Source organism: Heliconius melpomene, chromosome 14 (genome assembly GCF_056956725.1).
Source record: "Heliconius melpomene rosina isolate 202511_hmr_F chromosome 14, ASM5695672v1, whole genome shotgun sequence".
Taxonomy (NCBI): Eukaryota; Metazoa; Arthropoda; class Insecta; order Lepidoptera; family Nymphalidae; genus Heliconius; species Heliconius melpomene.
The window spans coordinates 6,351,614-6,374,370 of NC_140402.1; the positions used below are offsets into that span (position 1 = coordinate 6,351,614).

At 40.4% G+C, this 22,757-nt stretch overlaps 2 protein-coding genes across 2 annotated transcripts; one reads left to right on the forward strand and one right to left on the reverse strand.

The window, feature by feature from the left end:
* Positions 1-742: 742 nt before the first annotated feature.
* On the reverse strand, positions 743-12,309 carry LOC146532142 (alpha-amylase 2-like). Its single transcript, XM_085197502.1, has 9 exons — positions 12,165-12,309; positions 11,846-12,022; positions 11,052-11,203; positions 10,682-10,862; positions 10,494-10,609; positions 9,893-10,400; positions 9,571-9,771; positions 979-1,140; positions 743-830 (listed from the first exon to the last, which is right to left on the reverse strand). The coding sequence occupies exons 1-9, from the start codon at positions 12,165-12,167 to the stop codon at positions 819-821; spliced, it is 1,512 nt and encodes a 503-aa protein (XP_085053628.1). The 5' UTR covers positions 12,168-12,309; the 3' UTR covers positions 743-818.
* A 1,243-nt stretch (positions 12,310-13,552) lies between these two features.
* Positions 13,553-19,557, forward strand: cv (twisted gastrulation BMP signaling modulator crossveinless). The gene is made up of 5 exons (XM_085197501.1): positions 13,553-14,041; positions 14,119-14,325; positions 15,915-16,050; positions 16,691-16,759; positions 17,403-19,557. Exons 1-5 carry the CDS (start codon positions 13,840-13,842, stop codon positions 17,512-17,514), a joined length of 726 nt encoding a protein of 241 aa, XP_085053627.1. The 5' UTR covers positions 13,553-13,839; the 3' UTR covers positions 17,515-19,557.
* Positions 19,558-22,757: the final 3,200 nt, after the last annotated feature.

Consider the following 22,757-nt stretch of genomic DNA (forward strand, 5'->3'; position numbering starts at 1 on the left):
CACACTCAAAGAAATAAAATATTTATTTAAATTTAGTTGAGTTGAGTTCCGCTACTCAACTCGCAATGCCTCCAGAATTCGCCGGAAAGTGGGGAACGGAGTGCCTTAGCACTAGGTTCCTTCTGCCTATGCTACTGTGTGCAGGATACAGAAAGAAGCTAAAAAAAAGGTATTAAAGTAAATATTTTGTGCAAAGAAATCACAAGTAAGCTTGTAATTTCTTTGTTTACACTGCTATTACTAAATAATGCAATGACGAATAAGTCATTGCAGTTCAAGAAACTTGACGACAAAATGTGACGGTGATACTGGCGAACAAAGTCTTAAGTCATCTTTTTATTAGTTTCACGCCGTATCCCGCACACAGAAAAGGAGTCATAGGGAACCCAATGTTAATATACTTACTTTGTTCCTTATTTTGCGTGTTGGTTGTTGTTATTTAACACTACAGTATAATAAAACTAAAAATCTTTTTAAATGTTATTTATTTGTAATGGAATCTAAAAGCTTTTTCACAGATTTTTCACCTATAAAAAATATAAAAGCAAATTAGTTATAAAATTATACATATTTCAATTGAAAAAATACATAGGTAAGTAGATCCTAGGAGTTAAAAAAATGATTGGCTGAGTTAGGTACTCTATAAAACTTTTAAAGATTAAAAATACAAATAAATTCCAAAAAATCACACGAAGTAGTTAATCTATCTAGGTAAGTACTAATAGTCTTAATAAAAACAAACTTTACTTTTTATCTTCTTTATTTATTAGATGTAATAATAATTATCCATTGCATGAGAGCTGCTCCTCAAAAGTCCCTCACAGACGGCTCTGAAATATAAAAGAGAGTATTTTTATATATAAAATATGACAACAGAGAGTATGAGATATTTTTTATTTCACATACACAACTTTTAGTAATTTCATTTGGCTACTAATATACCTCAGATATATAGGTAAAACTTAGTCTTAAAGTTACCTCAGGTCCAATATGTATAGCCAACATAATATCATATTCGTTTGCCCCCAGAGTAATTTGTGCACGTCCATCACCACCGACAGTCACGGACTTGCCGCGGCAGGTGCTGTTCACTTTGTCTCCAGATATTACGTCGCAATATGTTCCAGGGGGTAAGCAAGTCTGAAAATATTGGAAAGAAATTTCAAGTGGTTTTTTTTACCTAAATAGTGAATAGAAAAACTGGTTAGGTTTTTAAACAGGGTATATGTTTTGTGAGATGACCGTTCGAACCGTTCGAGTTGATTGAAGGAATACAAAATATTATGTAACAAAATATAAAATATTATAAAGTAAAATAATATTATAAGTACAGTACTATTAAAACTTATAATTTGGTAAACAAAAAAATTGCCTGTAGTTCGTAAATTGCAACATCGATGGCGTTTTACATTTCACAGCCATTTCTAAATCGCGCTGGCAAGATGTTCTAGCGTTTAATGACGAGCAAAATTTTCAGAATTTTAGCTATATATCCGGCAGGACGTTCTGCGTTAGGGTGGAGAGTGAGATCTCGTCCAGCCACCCTATCGCCGCAGGCGTCCCCCAAGGCAGCATTTTATCGCCCGCCCTATACGCCTTGTACACCGACGACATCCCGACGCATCAGGACGCAACTCTGGCACTCTACGCAGATGATATTGCCCTGTACACGAAGTCGATCAAACCTCATCATGCAGCCGTGAAGCTCCAGCGCGCCCTCGACCTGCTGCCGGACTGGCTGGCGGAGTGGAGGCTCGCGCTCAACATCGCCAAAACCCAAGCGATCAGCTTTGGGTCCCACCACAAACTGCCTCCTCCGCTGAGCCTGCAGGGCCAGCAGGTCCCATGGAGCAGCCGAGCCACCTATCTGGGCGTGGTGATCGACCGAAGACTAACCATGGCAGGGCAAGTCAAGAAGGCAGCCAGCGCGGCCAAAATCGCGCTCTCCCTGTTGCGTCCACTATTCCGATCAAGACTCCCTCTACGAACGAAGTTGTCGCTGTACAAGGCGTACGTCAGGCCGCACTTGTCCTACGCTGGCCCGGCGTGGTACGCGCTCATCAGCGAAACCCAGAAGAAGATCCTGCAGGTGGTCCAAAACGCTGCCCTCAGGCGCGTTACCCAGGCTCCCTACTTCGTCAGGAACGCTACCCTACAGCGTGACCTGCGGTTAGAGAGTCTGGAGGATCACATCGGCCGGCTCGCGAGCAACGCGTATCGCCGCGCCGATACTTCGGACCACCTGCACCTACGCAACATCGCCCCGCTCCACACTCGACCGCCGGATGCCGCCAAACGCCTGCCGAGGGATATCATCCCCCCCTCCCCCTCAGCCCCCGACTCCTGAGCAGCCTCCTCGGTCGCTGGTCGCCTAGCTGGGCCTCCCTTGGGGCAACCAAGGGTCTCACTCGGCTGGGCTGACCGCCCAGGTGGCAAACGCTCATCCCCCCCCCCTACACCCCAACAAACCTCCAATACCCAGTGCCTGCCTCGGCAGCCACAACCCCACCGGGCCTAGTGCCCACTCCAACGACGTGGCCATCGTAATGGCCACCGCAAGAGACCACGGTCAGAGGGCTGTTGCCTGCAACCGTTTCCCAGCGCCACGGCGCCGGAGGAAAAGAACTTCCAACTTTAGCTATATATCATCGGATCAGCCTGACTGTTACCTGCTAAGGATCAAGTACTCATCACTACCAGAAGAAGACCGGACCTAAGCAAGCTCACCCGAACCCGAGGACCACACCAAGAAGCTCTCACCTTATTTGTGACCAAATAAGGAGGAACTTCGCCCGCACTGGCCTGTGCGGAGGGGAACCCCTTCCCCTTGGACTCCCTGCCCGGACCGAGATGGGCAGAAGGGTTGTGAGGACAGTCAACTGCTGCCGCCTCCCGTGCTCATTGGAATGAGCAGCCACCAGCCGCCGCGTGCGGGGACACAAGCGTCCCCTGCTGCGGCCGCAGCCACCGCCGCAACCAGCGGCACCCGGCCCCCGCGCTCCACTGCGCTGTACGGCGTACCCGTGCAGGCAATGGACCATGGGACCACGTCGAGGGAGCCCTCTCTCTCCGCGGCGCAACCTGGCGCGCCGTGCCTCGCGGGATCGACGCCCGCACCAGCCGCCTCGCCTGCCCCAGGCCAGGCACCCAGGGCCGCACGCAGCGCCCACCGACACCAGGAGCCGAAGAAGCGCTCCCCCTCCGCACCCCCCAGGGTGCTGGACGACGCCATGTCCCCGCAGTCATCACTGAATAGGGACATGGTAGCTTTGGCAGAACTCAAGCGCAATGGTGCGCTGAGTCGGGAGCTGATGGAGCACATGGCCATGTTCCTAAACGACCGTGCTCAAGCGCTAGACCAGGCGCAGTCGCAGCCCATTTACCAGACCCCGGTGCGTCGTCAGCGCACCGAGGACTATGGAGATGCTGACACCGGAAAGCGCCACTGCCCGGTGACCATCCAGAGCGACCGACCAGACGGAAGAAGAAGAAAAAGAGATGAAGGGAAAGACAGGGATATGCCTCTTTTGGACCCTCATTCTGCAGCTGCCACACCAGTGACCATGACAGCAGCCCCAACCTTTGCTGATGCCACTCGGAATTCAAATACCAACATCCCAACGGTACCCAGCGCAACACCAGCAACTACGAAGCCGCCAAAAACGCCACGCTACCCGCCCCTAGTGGTAGAAGAGCTCCCGAATTGGACTCAACACTTTCGGGCGCTAAAGATGAAACTAGGACGTGCCCCAAACGCGCGCCCCTTTGGCAAGGGTGTTCGCTTCTCACCGGAATCCGTTGAAGAATACCGCGTAATCCAGCGGTATCTCTCCGACTTGGAGAAGTCGGAACAAATCTCGTGGTTTTCATACGCTCTACCGGCGGAAAAGAGTAGGAAGATTGCCATAAGAGGGCTGCCGGTCACGACTACTCCCGACGAGATAAGCGAAGCTCTCCGAGAACTCGGCTTCCAGGCCGAGTACGCCCGACCGATCAAGGCGAGGAAGGGCCGGCCTGGATGCATCTTCCACGTGACGCTCACTAACACCCCGAATCTGATACCCGGCATATACCAAATTACTGAACTACTGAACATGCCGGGTATCAAGGTAGAACCCTGGAGGAATAAGCGGGGCCCAGCGCAGTGCCATCGCTGCCAGGCGTTTCGGCACTCTAGCCACGGGTGCCACCGACGCCTGGCCTGCGTGAGGTGTGGGGAGGAACACCTCGCGCGCGACTGCCCGCGCCCGCTCGAAGTACCAGCTACCTGTGCGAACTGTGGCGGCGCGCACCCGGCCAACCACACCGCCTGCCCACAGTTCAAACGCGAACTGCGCTACAAGAGGGCCGGCACTGTAGCCCTCTCCCAAGCCGACACAGCACGAAGGGCGAAGAAAGCCGCCGCCCCCAGAATGGACGACAACACGGTGGAAGCGGAGAATGAGGCCACCAACCTCATGGCACCCGCTAACCCGCCCTCTAACAAAGGAGGAAGACGGCCAAAGAAAAGGGGAGGGAAGAGAACGAGGAGGCAACAGGAGCAGGCCGGTGCCTCGTCCACCAACCCCCCGCCTCCCACTACACGCACCCCCGCAGCCGCAGCCCCCGCTGCAGGCACCACCGCAGCCACAACAAGCACACTGCAGACGCAGGCCAAGACGCAGCCTGCACTCATTGCCATCGACAGGGCTCTTGACACCCTCAAAAACGTTCTCCTCGCTCTGAGGGAAGGTCAAGACCCTGTCCAGTGTGTTATGGAAGGAATGAAGAACCTGCTTACCATTCACATCTAAACTGAGAATCATATACTGGAACGCCCGGGGGCTGCGAAGGAAGATGCCCGCCCTCCGCTATATCCTGCGCCAACACAACGTCGACGTCGCGCTGGTGAATGAAACCCACTTGCACCCGGCATTCTCCGCTAGCATCGCAGGATACCATGTCCTGCGGCTGGACGCCACCGGTGAGAACGCGTTCAGGGGCCTCCTCGTCGCGACCCGCAAGAATCTGGTTGTGCATCCGCTGCCCGTCATCGACACCCAGTCACTCCAATCACTGGGTGTCGAAATCCATCACGACGACAAACCACTGAGGGTCTATGCTACGTACCGGCCGGGCAACACTCGCCTGGCCGTCGACGTGGTACAGCAGCACTTCACCAGCAGCACCCCGACTCTGGTCGCGGGCGATTGGAACGCGCACCACACCGCCTGGGGTTGTCGCTCCACCAACCAGGCAGGGCGATACCTGTACCGCGACGCCCAAAGGCTCGGTTACGAAATCGACGGCCCTGATGAGCCCACACATTACTCCGACAACACCAGACACGACCCCACGACGATCGACTTGGTCGTGCACAGGGGGTTAGATGCAATAGACCTTGAAGTAATATCGGACGCCTTCGGATCCGATCACCAGCCTGTCCTTGTCTCACTTGAGGGCAGGCCGACCCTCGCCAGGGGCCCGCCGTCCGGTGGTCGGATCTGCTGGGAGCGCTTTGAGGGCGCGCTCCACTCCATGCAATCCCCATGCAACGAACCCCTCATCGACGCAGCAAGTATCGACCGCCTTGAAAGCGCCATAGTGGGCAACATCAAGGACGCCATCGACACTGCCACCACTCCACCTAGCCAGCGCGGACTCCCTCCCACACCCAGGTGGATAGAAGATCTCATCCAAAAGAAGAGAAGAACCCGCAAGTTGTGGCAGAAAAACAGGGACCCTGCCACAAAAACCAAGCTGAACAGGCTTATTGACCAAGTCAGAGTCGCCCTTGGCGACCGAGAGGCCCACACATGGGAAGAGCGGATCTCCAAGGCATGTGAGGACTACCCCTCACTGAACAAGCTCAGCCGCCAAATAATGAAGAAGAAGCCTCCAGCCCGCCCACTACTCCATCAAGACGGCTCCCTGAGATACTCCTCAGAGGAGAGAGCCGACATGCTGGCGGATTATTTGGCGGCCCAATTCCAGCCGAATCCCAGTGAGTGCCCAGTCCTCCATGCCGAGGTCGAAGAGGAGGTGAAGACGCGCCTCTCCTCACTCAAGGCCCTCACTGCTCCTGATCCACCATTCTTCTCACCTTCGGCCGTGAAGAAGGCAATCCGGGGCCTCAAGCCCAGGAAGGCTCCCGGAACAGACGGAATCACAAACAGCGCCCTACGCCATCTCGACAACCGACTGACTGCAGCAACGGCCAGACTCTTCAGCGCCATTCTGCGCCTGGGTTACTTCCCCCGGGCGTGGAAGGAGGGTCTGGTCGTGATGATCCCGAAGCCAGGGAAGGATCATAGGAAACCGGAGGGCTACCGCCCCATCACGCTTCTGAACGCCATCGCCAAACTGTTCGAGAGGATGTTACTCCCACTCCTGCAGCCGCACCTGCAACCGCGGCCCGAACAGTTTGGCTTCCGAAGTGGCCACTCAACCACGCTCCAAGTGGCCCGAGTGATCCACTTCGCCGCAGCAGCAGCCAATAGGAAGGAGAGTGCATGTGCAGCCTTCCTGGACGTCGCCGGCGCCTTCGACCGCGTCTGGCACCCAGGCCTTCTGACGAAGATTCTCCGTACCGGAACCCCGCACCACGTCGTCGCCGTCCTAGCCGCCTTTCTCGACGGCAGGACCTTTCGCGTCAGAGTGGAGAGTGCAGTTTCCCGCAGCCACCTGATCGCCGCCGGGGTACCACAGGGCAGCTCACTATCCCCTGCCCTGTATGCCCTCTACACGGATGACATCCCGCTAGAGCAGGGCTCGACGTTGGCGCTCTACGCCGACGACATCGCCCTGCTCGCGAAGAGCCTGACGCCCGTCCACGCCGCCACTAAACTCCAGCGAGCACTCGACTTGCTCCCCCGCTGGCTGTCGGAGTGGAGGCTCACCCTCAGCGTGGCTAAAACCCAGGCAATCTTGTTTGGAGGCCACCTGAGATTCCCTCCTCCGCTGCGCCTGCTGGGTGAGCAGGTTCCCTGGAGAAAGGAGATCACTTACCTGGGCGTAACCATTGACAGGAGGTTGCAGATGTCCAGGCAGGTGAAGAAGGCCGCTGCTGCTGCCAAGGTGGCGTTATTCCACCTCCGCCCGCTGCTGCGCTCGAAATTACCGCTGCGCACGAGACTTGCCCTCTACAAGTCCTACGTGAGGCCACACCTCACATACGCCGCCCCGGCCTGGTACGCGCTCGCAAGTGCGCCCCAGCGCAAGGTCCTACAGGTGGTCCAAAACGTCGCCCTCCGGCGCGTCACCCAGGCTCCCTATTACGTTCGGAACACCACCATCCAGCGCGACCTCAGAATAGAGAGCCTGGAGGTACACATCGGCCGGCTCGCGCGCAACGCATACAGCCGCGCCGATGCATCGGACCACCCACATCTCCAGGACATCGCGCCATGGCATTCCAGGCCACCGGACAAGATGCGCCTACCAAGGGATATCCTCACCCTACCTAACTCCGCCTCCTGAGCTGCCCCTTCGGTCGCTGGTCGCCTAAGCTGGGCCTCTCACGGGTAACCGTGAGTCTCACCTGGCTTGGCTGACCGCCCAGGGGGCACACAGCTCATCCCTTCACCACGACTTCCCCCCCCCCCCCCAGTTGACCCCCCAGTTAACCCGATTCCCCCTTGGCTCCCAGGCCATCCCCCAATGACGCGGCTATCGTAATAGCCGCCGCGAGACACCGCAGAAGAAGGGCAACCGCCCTGTACTGTTTCCCGGCGCAAGCGCCGGACGAATGAAATCCACTACGTTTTTAGCTATATATTGGGATTTTTGACATCTTTAAGCAAAAAGCTTATTATTTTTGTAAACTGGCAGGATGCTGGGCCAGCGTGACCTCCGCGTCGAGAGGCTTGAAGAACATATTATCCAACTCGCAGCCCGCGCCTTTCACCGTGCTGATGTTTCGGATTTCCCTCACATTCGAGACATCGCACCGTGGCACACCCGCCCACCGGATATACGCCGACTCCCGAGGGACATCCTTCCCCCTGCCGATTCCTGAGCTGCAGCTCCGGTCGCTGGTCGCCTAAGCTGGGCCTCCTCTGGGTTACCAGGGGTCTCACCTGGCTGGGCTGACCGCCCGAGCAACATATAGCTCCTCCTCTCCCGCTCCACTTTCCCCCAGTCCCTAGGACACAACTACAGGGCCTTGGCCCACCCCAACGACGCGCCCATGGCCATGGGCGGAGAAAGACCACCACGGTCTGAGGGCTCAGCCCTGGCACCGTCTCCCCTCTCCCTCCTCGGAGGGCTGAGAGAAGAATTTCACAGCAACAGCAGGATGCTGGGGGTTCGCTCCACTCCTGTCAGGGGTCGACCCAGCATTGCAGTGCCGCCGGGTTCGGCCAACAAAATTTTCAATATATCAATATAATATCTCACAATCAATTGTGAGTTTGACCTGTTCATATGATCTGATCATTCGATTTTCGAATGGTTCGTTTGATGGATTGGAAGGATGAAGCGGAGGTGACGGAACTTATACTTGTAGACGTAATAAGGCTATGGATGGAATGGAATATAATATAGTGAAGTGAACGCATTAAGTTATGGTTGTTTATAATAATTTCTTATTTCATTTAAAAATTAAAGCAGATTTTAACATTTACAATCTATATCTATATATATAAAATCGAAAGGTCACTCACTCATCACGAAATCTCAGAAACTACATGTACTAGGAATTTGAAATTTTGCATAGGAGTTATTTATAGGACGTAAGTGCTCGCTAAGACGCGAATTTGCAATATTCGACTCCTAAGGGCTTGTTTTTGGGGTTGAGCATTTGTATGAAACTTCATTACTATAAGTGCCAGGAGTCTGAAATTTTGTATCGATGTCATTTATCATTTATAGGACGTAGGTACTCACGGAGATGGGAATTTTCGATATTCCACCCCTAAAGGGTTGTTTTTAATGTTGATAGTTTGTATGAAACTCCGTTTCTACAAATGCTAGGAGTCTCAAATTTTGCATGAGTGTTACTTTTAGGACGTAGTTCTTAACTAAGACGAGATTTTGCTAAATTTGATACCTAAGGATGCAGCTTTGGGGTTGATATTGTATATGCAATTTCGTAATTACAAGTGCTGGTCAAGTCTCAAATTTTGCATACGAATTTTTTTAGTATCTTCGTGCTACCCTAGATGGGATTTTGACATGGATTTTGAAACATCCCGATCCCTAAGGGTTTTTCGGGATATAAGTTATAACATATCTCTCTCTCTCTCTTCTTTGTCGTTTCACTCTTGACAGAGGGGTCGTGGTCGTCCTTTGTAAAGGTTGGTGGCGCGCCACACAGTCTGACGCCATTCTACGTTGACTGTCTGCCTGGTGCACTCATAGAGAGGGTCATTGAGGGCAGCCTTCACTTGGTCTGTCCATCGTATGGCGAATCTACCGTGTGGCCTGCTACCTTCAACTTTCCCCTGAATCACATGGCGTTGCATGGAAATATCTTCTTGTCGAGAAATATGTCCGAAGAAAGTGAGAATGCGTGCTTTAACAATGAAGGACAACCGTTGAAAGAAAAGCTATGATGTAGTACCGATATAATGTTAAACAAAATTATCACACCTGTAAATTCTGATTTAGATCCCAATATTCATTATTGAAGGCAATAAAAGCATTATTTCCACGACAGAACGCAATTTGATTATTGCCGTTGTCCCACCAATTGGTAACAGCGGCGTTACCAGCCGCGTTCCTAAATCCAACCATCGCGTATATTTGACGCCATCGATGCTGGCACACCCAACCATTACCACAGGAGCCATCCTATAAAAAGTGTTTTTTTTTATTATTTTTTAATATTTCATTACATAATTAAAAGAAAGTATATTTTACAATATTATGTAATATTCACACATTTTATGTAATATTCATACATTTTACTTACAGAGTTAATTGAAGGTGAAATAATATTTTGATTATTGTCCATAGGAGGTCCTATTTCAGAATCCCAGAATTGGAAACTGCTCATGATTTGTGGTTCACCATATGGATGAGCTAAAAGGAAAGCTATAGCACCTTTATAAGGCTTTGGTTCCTTGTATGTCAGAATGCCTCCTCCACCTCCGTGGCCTCTTTCATTATCGTGATTATCAATAAATGTGAGAGCGTCGCCAGAAGCAAGCAATCCCCATTGCGGACCCCATGATGATAACCATCTAAGAGCATTGTTTCCTCTAAAAGCATTACTCAATTCCATTCCAGATTTAAATTCCGTGACTGCTCCTATAGGTGTGTATTCATCTCGGCTGATAGCTTCACCGCCATAATCGATGACTTCTTGGTAAATATATGGTCGGGCATTCGGTGGGAAGCCGTGTGCGATATTTAAATTGTGCAATCTATCGTAGATAATACTTAAATCTTCTGGCCACATGTGCTTAGCAGCGTCAATTCTAAGTTAAAGTGATTAATCTTAATGTAAAGATATCTAAATCGAATCAACACGAATATGTTATTGTAAATAGAATAATTTGTCTAATAGGTACCTAAAACCTGCTACTCCTAAATCAATTAATTCGTTCATAAAATCGACTATCATTCGTCTAACGTGTTCATTACTTTGATCCAGATCTTTCAAGCCAACCAATTCACAGTTGCGTACCTGCAAAATATGAGTGTTAGAATCGGATATTAATTTATTTTAACTTATTCATTTTAAATATCTAAATCTTACTCTCCAAGCGTTGTTGACATAGTCTGAACCGTCAATTACACAAGGGGGCCAGTTAAAGTGCTCCCATCTGAATGGAACTGCTGGATAGTACCACTCTCTAAATATAGCAGTGTTGCCAGCTGTCCCTACATTTTCAGGAGGTTCACCAGTCATATGGTTAATGACTGCATCAACGTATATCCTGTTAAAATTTATATTATAATTAAGTATCAGATCAACCAATGCTGACAGAAATATTCAAGGTCTAAAAAGCAATTGTTTAATAGTATTTTACGTACATTCAATATCGTCGTAAATAAAAGAAAGTATAATATTTACTAGCAAAAAGAACTTTTTACAAAATCTCAAATTTAAACAACAAAAATTTTACCTAACACCGGCAGCATTACAGCGACGCAGCATATCAGCAAACTGTCTTTCATCGCCCGACCGCGTTACCAACTGGTAGGACATAGGTTGGTAACGTTCCCACCAGGGCCGGCTGTATGTCCGCAGCACAACGTTTTCATTCGGAGGCGATATCTGAGAAACACAATTTATCCGTATTTTGCTATTTCCTCAATTGATATTAAATATTTATTTAATATTTACTAATCAAGTAAATACCATGTAAGCGATTAACTGTAGTACAAAAGATAAAAAATACGATATAAGATATTTCTCACAAGTTTTCATCAGCATCAGTACCAATATGGGAGAATTTACTATAAAGTAATCGGTACATTTCTTTAGAAAAATATGTATGTGACATATATGATCTTATATATTAGTCTTACATTATTAAGCAACTTGCACCATAAATAATATTAAACTTAACCTAATATTAACCTAGTGTTAAGATATTTAAGCTAATTTAAATCTTCCCTTTAAGACACTTCCGTTCCCTATTTCCCGCCGAATTCTTGTGGCATTGCGTGTTGAGTGGCGTAACTCACCGCCGCGTTTTGCCTCGTTACCAGAGTGAGGAATCGAATCCGCAACTTATGGCGCTTACAGTCACACGCTTGTGCCCCTGCGCCACAACTGGCCTCAACTTAAAATTAATAATATTAATCTGTTTTTTATAAAATTATGTATTACATAAAGTTTATGAGAATAAATATCAGATGATAAAAAAGCACTGTCAAGTGTATTTATTTTCTTAAGAATACGTCTTGTACTCACCTGAATTCCTCCATATCCTCTAGGTCCTAAGAACCTTTCGCACTCTGCAGCGATATCGTCCCATTTCCATTCAAAAAGATGCACATTTACTGATCGTCCCGATGCATAGTGAGGGTTTTTGTATGCGCTAAGAAGAGTTGCATGTACTAGGACTCCTAGCAAAACTGAAAATATTAACTGAAAAATATTTCTAATATGTATTAATAGAACAAAATTATTCGTTAAACAATAAATTAAAATTTACATAGTAGTTTAAAATATTAATAATTATTATATGTGGTATTTAATAATTGGAATTAAAATAATTCATAGTACTTACCATTCTCGAGACTTTTCAATTAGATAATAATTAAAATATAATAAGCAACATGATAATATATAGTTAGTTAGGTACGCCCGGTGAGCGTTTTATCTACACGATAAACTGTATCATCGATTATGTTGTTTTTATAAATATTCGTATAATCAATAAATCTTAATAAATACAAATCTTTGATTACAACTTTAGGTATTTGCATAATACAAACTAAGGTATGTTTGTAATGCTTTGGTCTTGAAATGGTAGAAGAGAAGACTATAAGAGTGAGAATTGAACCTGACTGCATCTATGTCTTTTAATTTTTTTTATGCAATATTCATTTAGAAATTTCAAAAATAAAACAGGTTCACGCTTTTTCCCACATAGCACGTTTTCTACTTTAAATTACAAGATTTTTTTCGCCGAATTATGTTACAAAATTTAAATTTCATCATTAATTATTAAATCTATATAATAAAATCTAATAATTAATATAATAAAATCTTATTTTATTAATAAATGACAGCCTCAAGTTGTATCCCGCACACAGAAGGGTAGGCAGAGGGAACCTAGTGTTAAGACACTCCGTTCCCCACTTTCCGCCGAGTTCTGGAGGCATTGCGTGTTGAGTGGAACTTATCACCGCGCTTTGCCTCGACGCTAAAGCGAAGAAATGAAAATATATATTGTAAATAAATGTTTCATTTCCTGGTGTGGGGATCGAACCCACAACCGGTCGGGATTACAGTCACACTTTGTGCCCCTGCGCCACGTCGGACCTCTATATTTTATTAATATTATTTATTAAGCCTTTTATTAGTTTTTGTTGTATTTTTTAACTTTACAAATTGTAATATGTTTAAAGTAATTGAGTTAATTCGTTCATATTCATGTTGAATTTCAAGACATAGGTACAACAGCATGCCCAAAACTATCCAGGATAATCCAGGATAAAAAGCAGTATAATGTTCTGGGACTGGGAAACTTAAAGGCTGGCAACCCGAATGGTTCAACTTCAGAGTCATGTCGTGTCATGTCATTTTGGCCGAAGATCATGAAATCATAAGCAATTTCGGCTTTATTGAATATGAATATTGATCATATAAAAATTAAGAATTAACAAGTAATTTGAGTTATTTATAATTTAATCAAATTATAAAAGCGCACTGCACCTACAAATTGCTACAAACAAAAAATATAGCTAATACAGATGAATATTTTTTTTGTGACTCATTTTGTACTCACTCGCTTGTATAACGAGTAACGAATTTATATTTATATAATATTTATTATTATGTTAAATTTTAAACTAATGATTAGGAATAGATAAAAAAATATCTATTCGTTATTAATATTAAGATTCTCAATTTTTTTTTAAAGATACGATATTTGACTACTGGCAACATTGATCCAGAATCTACATTCTTCTACAGCTTAAAGTAAAAATAAAAACATTCTTAATCAATTAAGCGCTGCGCTTGAGTGTTTTAACTTGTAATTTTTATATTCTTATACTGAAAACATCGTGGTATCAATTAAGATTTAATAATTAAGTATTTGAAAATCGTACTTGATAAATATGATTAAGATATAAACAACAACAAGATTACATTAGTGTTTAAAAATCTATTTATGTTAAAGAAACTTAAAATTCCGGATATAATTTATCTCTAAGTGACACAAAATTTTATTTAAAATGTCTGGAAAAATTACCCTTGTATTAGCTCTTTTGTGTGCTGCATCCATAGTTTATGCTTGTAATGAAGCAATTTGTGCCAGTGTAGTTTCTAAATGTATGTTAACACAATCTTGTAAATGTGATTTAAAAGATTGTTCCTGCTGTAAGGATTGTTTTAACTGTCTTAGTTATTTATATAGTGAATGTTGTAGTTGTGTTGGTAAGTATTGAAACAATATCCATAGATCAATTAAAACTATACAAAAAACTTAAGTAATTTAATGTTTCCTCTTTCAGACATGTGTCCTAAACCAAATGACACACAAACTGAATTATCTAAGTCTTCATATGTGGAAGAGCTGACAGACAATGTTCCTGGCCTTTTCACAGCTTTAACAAGTGACCCTGATCCTCAGCAAAGGTGGCTGTCCATCACATACCCAGTTGATATTGATCTGTCTGCCTATAGACCTACTCCGGAAAGACAGCTTGTCTATCATTTACGTGAGTAAATAAAACTATTTTGTTGTAACTATGTTGTGGTTTGCAACTTTGCATGAAATTTTCTTAACCATTAATGTACTGCATAAGTAATTCTAAACCATGATGCTATTTAAATTCAGTCTTTTATTAGCATTTTTGAACATGCTCATAACTCGGAGCATCTTTTCCTAAGGTGTATGTTGCCGAGGATAGCTATAAAACAAAAAACAACATCTGAAAATGAAATTTTTAGTTTCTGATACTTGTATAATACAAAAATATTTAAAAATATTTTTCTTTAGTTTATGTTATGTACATAATTGACTGTTTTTATAGTTTTATCACATACATGTACAAATTTATAACATTTGTATGATTCAACATTTTATATTATAATAAATTTCAATGTGGCCTCTATTCTGAAGTTAGCCAAAAATTACCCTGATCATAATTTTATTTATTGAGAAATATGTTGCCATTTTGGTGCAGGATACAGCATCAGCATCTAACTGCTGTGAAATAGTAATAATTGTGTCTTCAAACCTCAATTAAGGGATTGAATTATTTTCCTTTCCTCGCCCAGCCGGACGTAGATGCGACATTGAGTTCTGCTACTCAACATTCAGTGTCTCAAATTGGGGTGGAAAACAGAGAACAAAGTCCTAACACTACTCTTTCTACTTGATATATAAGATAAAACGAGAACTATAAAAAAAATCCTTTAAATAAACTGACTTAAATAAAATATTTCTACTACTTGAAAACTTGAGGTCATAAATCATACTTAAAGACACCTGTTCTTCAGACTTCTACTTATAAAAACAAAAGACTCCCCATTGAGATGATATCTTATTTCAATGAGTCATCAATGGAATGTTTTACCTGTTTCTATTTCCATATATTTGTAAGATTGATTCTTTTGATGACTTATTCTTAACTCAGCTTATGTTATCTTTAACAGGAAATTTGCCTTGATCCTTCAATGGCTTCATTGTTATTGAATATAATAAAATGTCATAAGGTCTGTTATTTGTATTGTATTGTGTGCTGCTTAGAAAAAATCTCACATTTTGTTATCAGAATTTTAACAATTTTGATAATAAACTTTTTTTTGCTTTACATTTCCAAGGGCAAGTTAGTAGTGAGGCAACATGTATATTTCATGCATTATCTAAAATTATATGTTTTGCGGACAATACACTGTTACTTGTCAACTGAGGGTGTCGAAGGATTTGAAGGATTGTAAATCGGTTTCACAATCACAATGAGATTGCCCACTTCCAACTCTATTTCACAGGGCAGTCGGAGACGAGGGATGTCAAGAGTTCATCTCTGGATGTTTCTAATATGTGGGGTATCCATTACTCAACAGCTCGCCGTAACGCGACGATGGCGGATTTGATCCCCAATTGTAATTTCTTAATATTTTCTTTGTTTGCTCTGCTATTAAGGCAAAAAGCGCTCCCTGTGCCACTCAACGCGCAATCCCTTGAAAAATTTGGCGGAAAGTGAACAAGAATGCCTTAACAATAGATTGCCTCTGTCTACCAGCTTATATGCACCGTGGATCTTAATATAGTTAAAGAAAGTTAATAATATCCATTTTACAGAGAGTGTGGAACAAGAGTCAGAGCCAGTGAGCCGCGACGTGGTGACTTTCAACTGCACCGTGGCATACATGTCACAGTGCATGTCCTGCGACAAGTGCCGCGCTTCGTGTCGCTCCATGGGCTCTAATAGCTTCAGGTAATTCATATTTTTATAATAATACCAATAAAAATATTGCCAAATACATTTGAATAAATAAGGATAATAAGGATTGTTATAACAACTATACAATTTAAAAGATTATTTTTTATTTTAATTTACAAAATATTTCAGTGTAGTATTTCCATTCTTGTTTTGAAATGTTTTTTCTTGTTTACTTAGTTTAGAAGATTGAATTAAAATATTATAATTAATTAAATCATGTATTATTGATTGATGTATGTGAAATTAATAAGAAAAGGTCATAGATTAACTATGATAAACTTTGATGATGAAAGTAATATTTACTCTCAAACATCTTTAATATAAAGATGTAGAGAATCAATTCTGGAAAATAAGGCATGCAAATATTTATAATTAATATAATATGAATTGTCGCATATACATGTGTGAATAATTAATAGCCGTCGTGGCGCAGTGGCACAAGCGTGTAACTCTAAACGTAACGGTTGTGGGTTCGATCCTTACTCGGGGGAATGTAATTTATTCACTATTCATTATTCATTAATATTAATAATATATAATGTTGCAATTAATATACATCAAAATATGAAATATAATATAAATAATATTTAAATTTTACGTATTTAAAAAGTGAATATTAAATGAAAAATTACAGATGGTTTCACGATGGATGCTGCGAATGCGTCGGCGATAAGTGCCTATACTACGGGATTAATGAGAGCAGGTAAATATATGCGAGTTGTAAACAAAACTATAATTAGCATACACTCGGTTCAATCTTAAACAGGCTACTGCGAATTTAATCAGATCTTAGCCTTAATATTCTTGAGCTTGTGTTTATAAATCGCTCTTAAGACTGAGATGGATATTGAGATATCGTTTTCAGTTATACTAAAAAAAATATTAATTTTCCATTTTATAAACCTTTTCTTTTATTAATACTATATCTCAGTTGGGTTAAATCATTTACAAACGAGATGTTTTCAAACGCCAGACACACCTGCGCCGGCGCAAGGTCAACAATTACCATACAGATTTGCGCAAACATATCGAGTGTCGCACAGGTGTCTATAATATATATTGCCTTCATGTATATTTATATTTTATAGTCATTTTACTAAGCTATTTAAAATATTAAGTATATGTTACTTGCAAAGGATTTTTTTAAAAATTATTATTTGTTTATGAAATACCTATAAATTTTCACTTTTTCTGATAAGTTTTAATTTTTTCTTTCGCCCTGAGAACTCGGCGGAAAGTAGCGAACGGCTAATGTCTTATTGAGAACGGAGTGCCTTAGCATTAGGTTCCCAGGTTCCCTTAAAATAAAATGTACATAAAATAAGACATATTTATTCAAATTCCAGATGTCTAGCTTGCCCAGGTGGAAAGGAAACTCCAGAGGGCGCGGTTATAGAAGACGATTTATCGTACGACGATCTCGACTACGGCGAAGAAGTCGACGCGCAGTCTGTATAAAATATATATAAATACATATAAATAATTAACATTTCCATTGTCATAAATATTTATGATTTTTTGTTATATTCAGACATTTTAAGATTATTATAGGTATATGGAATATATAGTTTTTTTGATGGTGTTTTGTATATATGGTAAAGTATTATTAATACATTGCTAAAGTAAATTATATTTTAAATCAATGAGATAAAGTATTTAAGATTTAAGGAGAAATTAAATATTATTTCATGTCTTTTCATATTTGAATATAGTTTAAAGATAATGAAGTTGAATAAAAAAGATTTTTTTAATAAAATAAATAATAATCGAACGGTTTCCAAAATCCAAATCCAAATCCAAAAAACGGTTCCAAAAAAAATCCCGCTAAGTAAAAAATTGTACGTTTTGTAAAGTATTTTTTAATAAAAAATATTTTTGACAATGGATTCTTCTTCCAGTGGCTTAAACCAGTCTCTTAATATAACTTTAAACTTAAGTTAATTATTCATTATAATAAGATTATTACTCAATATATAAGATAAGTCAACACTTGTGCCTTCTAGTTTATAGCAATGAAATTAGATCAAGACTGTATTTTTTTGAAAATTTTTAATGACATTAGCATAATGTTGCCATTTAAAGTACTATTTTTGTATGTAAATTTAATTTTATGTTTACTTTTGTATTTTTTTTTATTAAAAAAAATACAGTTTGACCACCCTTAATCTTTTCATAAATCTTTCATTTAATTCAATGTATTATTTGAACACAAATAGTTTTTAAACTAAAATATGGCAAGTAAAAAAAATGTAAACATATTGTGATTATTTGTAAATTTAATTCTATGCTTTAAAATTATTTATTTATTTTCCGACTGTCCGTCCTGAAGTTATAAATTGTAGAAGAATTAATTATTATGAAATAATGTATAAGACGTCATACGAAAAGATACTGTCACAAATTTTATGAGCGATGGTTAATATTGCTTTAATACTAAGAAGAAATTATTTAGCATTCCATGGAGTTTGAAGGTATCGTTAAAGGGACAAGAGCTCAGAGTAATGTCAGGGATTTGCTATCCAATTGTAGATTTTAAAAACCCATTTAAATAATTTTTATATTGTCGCCCTTCTCTACTGTTTGAGCTCTTGAAACCGACATCAAATTTGAAATTAATCTACAGTACAGTCGATGAGTCTTGGCCGCCTTGAAGTTATGCTTTCTACATTTACTTTTGTACATTTGTGAAGAAAAGAATCAATAGTAAGACAAAAACTTAAAATCAAATCTGTACAGCCATATGCAGATAACTTCAGTGCGACCATGACGACTACGAGCACCTAGGATGTTATGTTTTAGACAGGAGTTCTTTTAACGAGCTATGTAAAGATTTAGCTGTTATATCTCTCGCATCTACTTCTACCGCCTATAAATTTACTCACAGACATCGTTTTTTTATAATGATTAATATTTGTTTTAGATATTAAAACATAATGTAAGCTGTTCAAAATCATATGTTATGTGAATAAAAATTGTCATTGCATTTTGATGAAATTCATATTTGAAGAACTTAATTGTAATATTTCTTTCTGCGTCTGCTGACTGTAACCGCTATGCTTATGGGTTCGATTCCTACTTGGGGAAATTATTATATTTAAATAGTTATTATTTTTTTCCCTCTAGAAACAAACATGGCACACAGCTTTTAGTTCCGCTACTCAATATACAATGTTTCGAAAATTTTCAAAACGTGAACCTAATGCTAGATTCATCCTTGTATGCTGGATACCATGCTGCTTTTTATATATCGATCATAATTTCAATTTTTATTTACATATTTAGATTTGAATATGAAACTAAGAAATTATATCTCGCAAGTGCCAAATGCGTTGCTTGTACAAAAAAATGCCATTAATATTATACTTTAAGGCGCCATTTTATAGATCTGATGTAACATTATTATTATGCCATAATTTCGTTGTATTAAGTGCCTTTTTTACGTAATTTTATATTTTTTATAAACAGTGTATTTTACATTTAATAAATAAGTGAAAATATAAATATATTTGTTTTATTTGTCTATATTAGAAATGTTTATTTTTGTTTTTGTATTGTAATAATAAATATGTAAGTGAAATAATAGAATAAATAATAAGAGTGATTGGGACAGTGGGAGACGGAATATTAAAAAATATATATTTTCTATAAAACTGCATTCAACCATGAGATCGTTACATGCTCTCGTCTTGGCAAAACATCAAATATCTGTACATTTTTTTGTATATAGTAAAGTGGTTGATAAAACTTTATGGAGAAAACTGAAACTCTTATCCCTTAATTTAAAGGATATTTTGAAAATTTTGAACTATGTGCTGGGGTGGGGGTAAAAGTAATAAAGTTTTATAATTTTTTGTATACTAACTATTTTAAGACTAGTAAATAGAGTAGAGCATAAGCTAAGGCATAAGAGATATGCAAACGAAACTTAATATATTTAATGAATCTACTATTAACATGATATCCACCAATTTAAGTTATGGGGGCATAAAAAAACGACGAAGCCTTTCGAAAAAGACATGTAGTGCCCCCCTGTGCTTCGCTTGGCTTGTCTTGGCCACTACCGGACCCAGATAGTGTCTAATTTATTATCAATCAAGTGTTTATATTTGATAAGACACGTGCGTACTTTGATAAGAAATGTCTAATCGGTCATTTTATACACCTTCAAGTGTAACAGATACGGTCGTAAAAAATACCACAAATCGTAGTATTATGGGTGTGTTTGTCAATTTTGCGCTAAAATCTTTATCGTTAAATAGAAGTTTATCATAATTTAATATTTTTTGCATAAAAATAAAATTATTTTAGTGATAACAAGAAACGTAAATACGTAAATCGGTTTGATGATTAATAATGATTACTGATTTACCGTAACAGGATGTTTTTTTTTATAAAAAAAATGGTAAACGATATGTAAGTATAGTCATAAATTTGCTTGAGCATTTTATTGCAGTATTTACCTATAGATCTAGATTTATAAGGTTATACCCAACTCTTATCTCTGCCTCTGACATAAAATGTGTAAGTAACAAATATTCTCACTCTCTACTTTTGGGTACACAGAAAGCTGTTCATCTTCATTTGCCGTTTGGTCTTGGACATCACTGTTGTATACTTTCTTATCTTTGAACGTTACCTATTTCTTTCTTTCTTTCTTTCTGTCTTGTTCTGCTACTCGCTTTTTACCGGGTATGTTAATCTACAGTACTACTATCTATGTATACAGATGGTCTCCATTTTATTTTAAATTTTACAGTAGTCAATGACACTTAATAAGATTAATAAACGCGGAAACCCTTGAGTGCTGTAATTTTGTTGTGAAATCTGTTTTAGTAGAAAAAAATATGAACATAATATATTAATTTTAATTTAAAATATTATTATTATGAAGGAAGTGATTGTTTTTGTTCAAAACCCTTTAATCTATTAATAGTCTAGCCCAATAAAGTGATTCTAGGTAAACTTGTGTCGTTTACAGACACGCTGCGCCACGACTGGCCTCAATTAAAGTTGTAATTTCATAAGTAGCCGAAATCTATAAGTAGTTATATGATAAATAGGGGTATATTATATCATGAATATAATTAAATGAAATGAATTAAAAAATAAAAAAAACGCGTCGATAATCAGTTGATTGCATAGCAATAAATGAAATCGTCCTTCACTTGTTCTGTGTGATAATACTTAATTCGTTATCTCTTATCTTTATCAATTAAATATCTAACGGGCTTAACATTTATAAGGGGCTAAACTCAAACATAGCTATCGTATCGTTATTGGATATCATCAATCCCATTAGGTACTAGCAAAAACAAAAGAAAATATAAAATGTTACGTAAACAAGATATCTACATATATTTTTAACAAATAGAATAAAACAAAAAATCAGTTCCACGCTGCATCCTGCACAAATACAAATTCAAAATAGTCTTTATTCATATAAACTTATAATAAGTACTTTTGAATCGTCGAATGAACATATAAACAAAAAGCTCAAACCGGTTCGGAAGGCAGTTCTGCTGAGAAGAGCCGGCAAGAAACTCAACAGTTGCTCTTTTCAAAATCAATGGTACAATCACAATCTATTACATTAGTTGGCAACTATCCTGCATTACATTCAATAGACATTCATTCCACACAGCAGGGAACCCAGTGTTATGACACTCCGCAACCCACTTTTCGCCAGATTCTGGAGGCATTGCGAGTTAAGTGGCGGAAATCAACACAGCGCTTTGCCTCGATGTCAGAGAAATGGTAATATAAATTAAAATAAATCTCCTTCAGTGGGAATCGAACCCACAACCAGTCGAGTTTACAGTCATACTTTGTGCTTCTACGCCACGGCTGGCCACACAATTATTTTTTTTTTGAGAGATTTAATTACCTTTTTATACATCTTGGTATTTTTTTTATTTATTTATTTTATTGTTATTGTCCAGAATGGTAAATAAAGTTCGTCTGACCTTAATAAAACTTGTAATGGAACGATTACATTTGTATAATAAGCAAAAACATAACAGCTTGGTTTCGGAAGCATAAGAAATAAAATTCTTTAATTAGTGCATACAAAAGAATAATTGAGGCCGTCATGGTGTAGGGGCACAAAGGTGTCATTATAACGCGATGGTTATGGGTTCGAACTCCATTCCTCGAAAAATATTTGGTTAACTCAATTAATTTTTAACTCAATTAGTTAATCATTTAGTGATCTAGTTAAAAGAGAAACGTAAGCTTTTGCCCCAATAAACAATGAAAAAAGTGGAAATTCTAAAGAAAAATAACTACAGGTATTATTTGCTTAAAGTATTATAAAGTTAAATATTATATATTTATTTGCTTAAATTCGTTTAATCCAAGTATTAAATGAAATAACTTGTAAATGTAATAACATAATAATAAAAAAATATAATTATTGGACATTATCAAGGAGCAAATAAGCCACAAAAGCATTTTAAAACAGAAAATTGAAAATTATATATGTAAACACTAATGCAATCACCGGAAGTTCAATTTACATATCCTTAAATTGTAAATTTACGTGACATAACTAAAATAGTTTTAACTGCATCTGCATAGTTAGAAACGAATTATAGTTCGTTTTTATGTTAAACATTTAAAAAATCAAATTAAATCAGCTTCACGCTGTATCCCGCACACAGCAGGGTAGGCGGAGGGAACCTAGTGTTAAGACACTCCGTTCC

Coding starts and splice junctions, on each gene's coding strand:
- LOC146532142 (XM_085197502.1), bottom strand. Junction 10,863..11,051: donor TGTAATGCTGCCGGTGTTAG/GTAAAATTTTTG, acceptor AAATTTTAACAG/GATATACGTTGATGCAGTCA. Junction 10,610..10,681: donor ATGTCAACAACGCTTGGAGA/GTAAGATTTAGA, acceptor CATATTTTGCAG/GTACGCAACTGTGAATTGGT.
- cv (XM_085197501.1), top strand. CDS start 13,840: ATGTCTGGAAAAATTACCCTTGTATTAGCTCTTTTGTGTGCTGCATCC. Junction 16,051..16,690: donor ATGGGCTCTAATAGCTTCAG/GTAATTCATATT, acceptor GAAAAATTACAG/ATGGTTTCACGATGGATGCT. Junction 16,760..17,402: donor TACGGGATTAATGAGAGCAG/GTAAATATATGC, acceptor TTCAAATTCCAG/ATGTCTAGCTTGCCCAGGTG.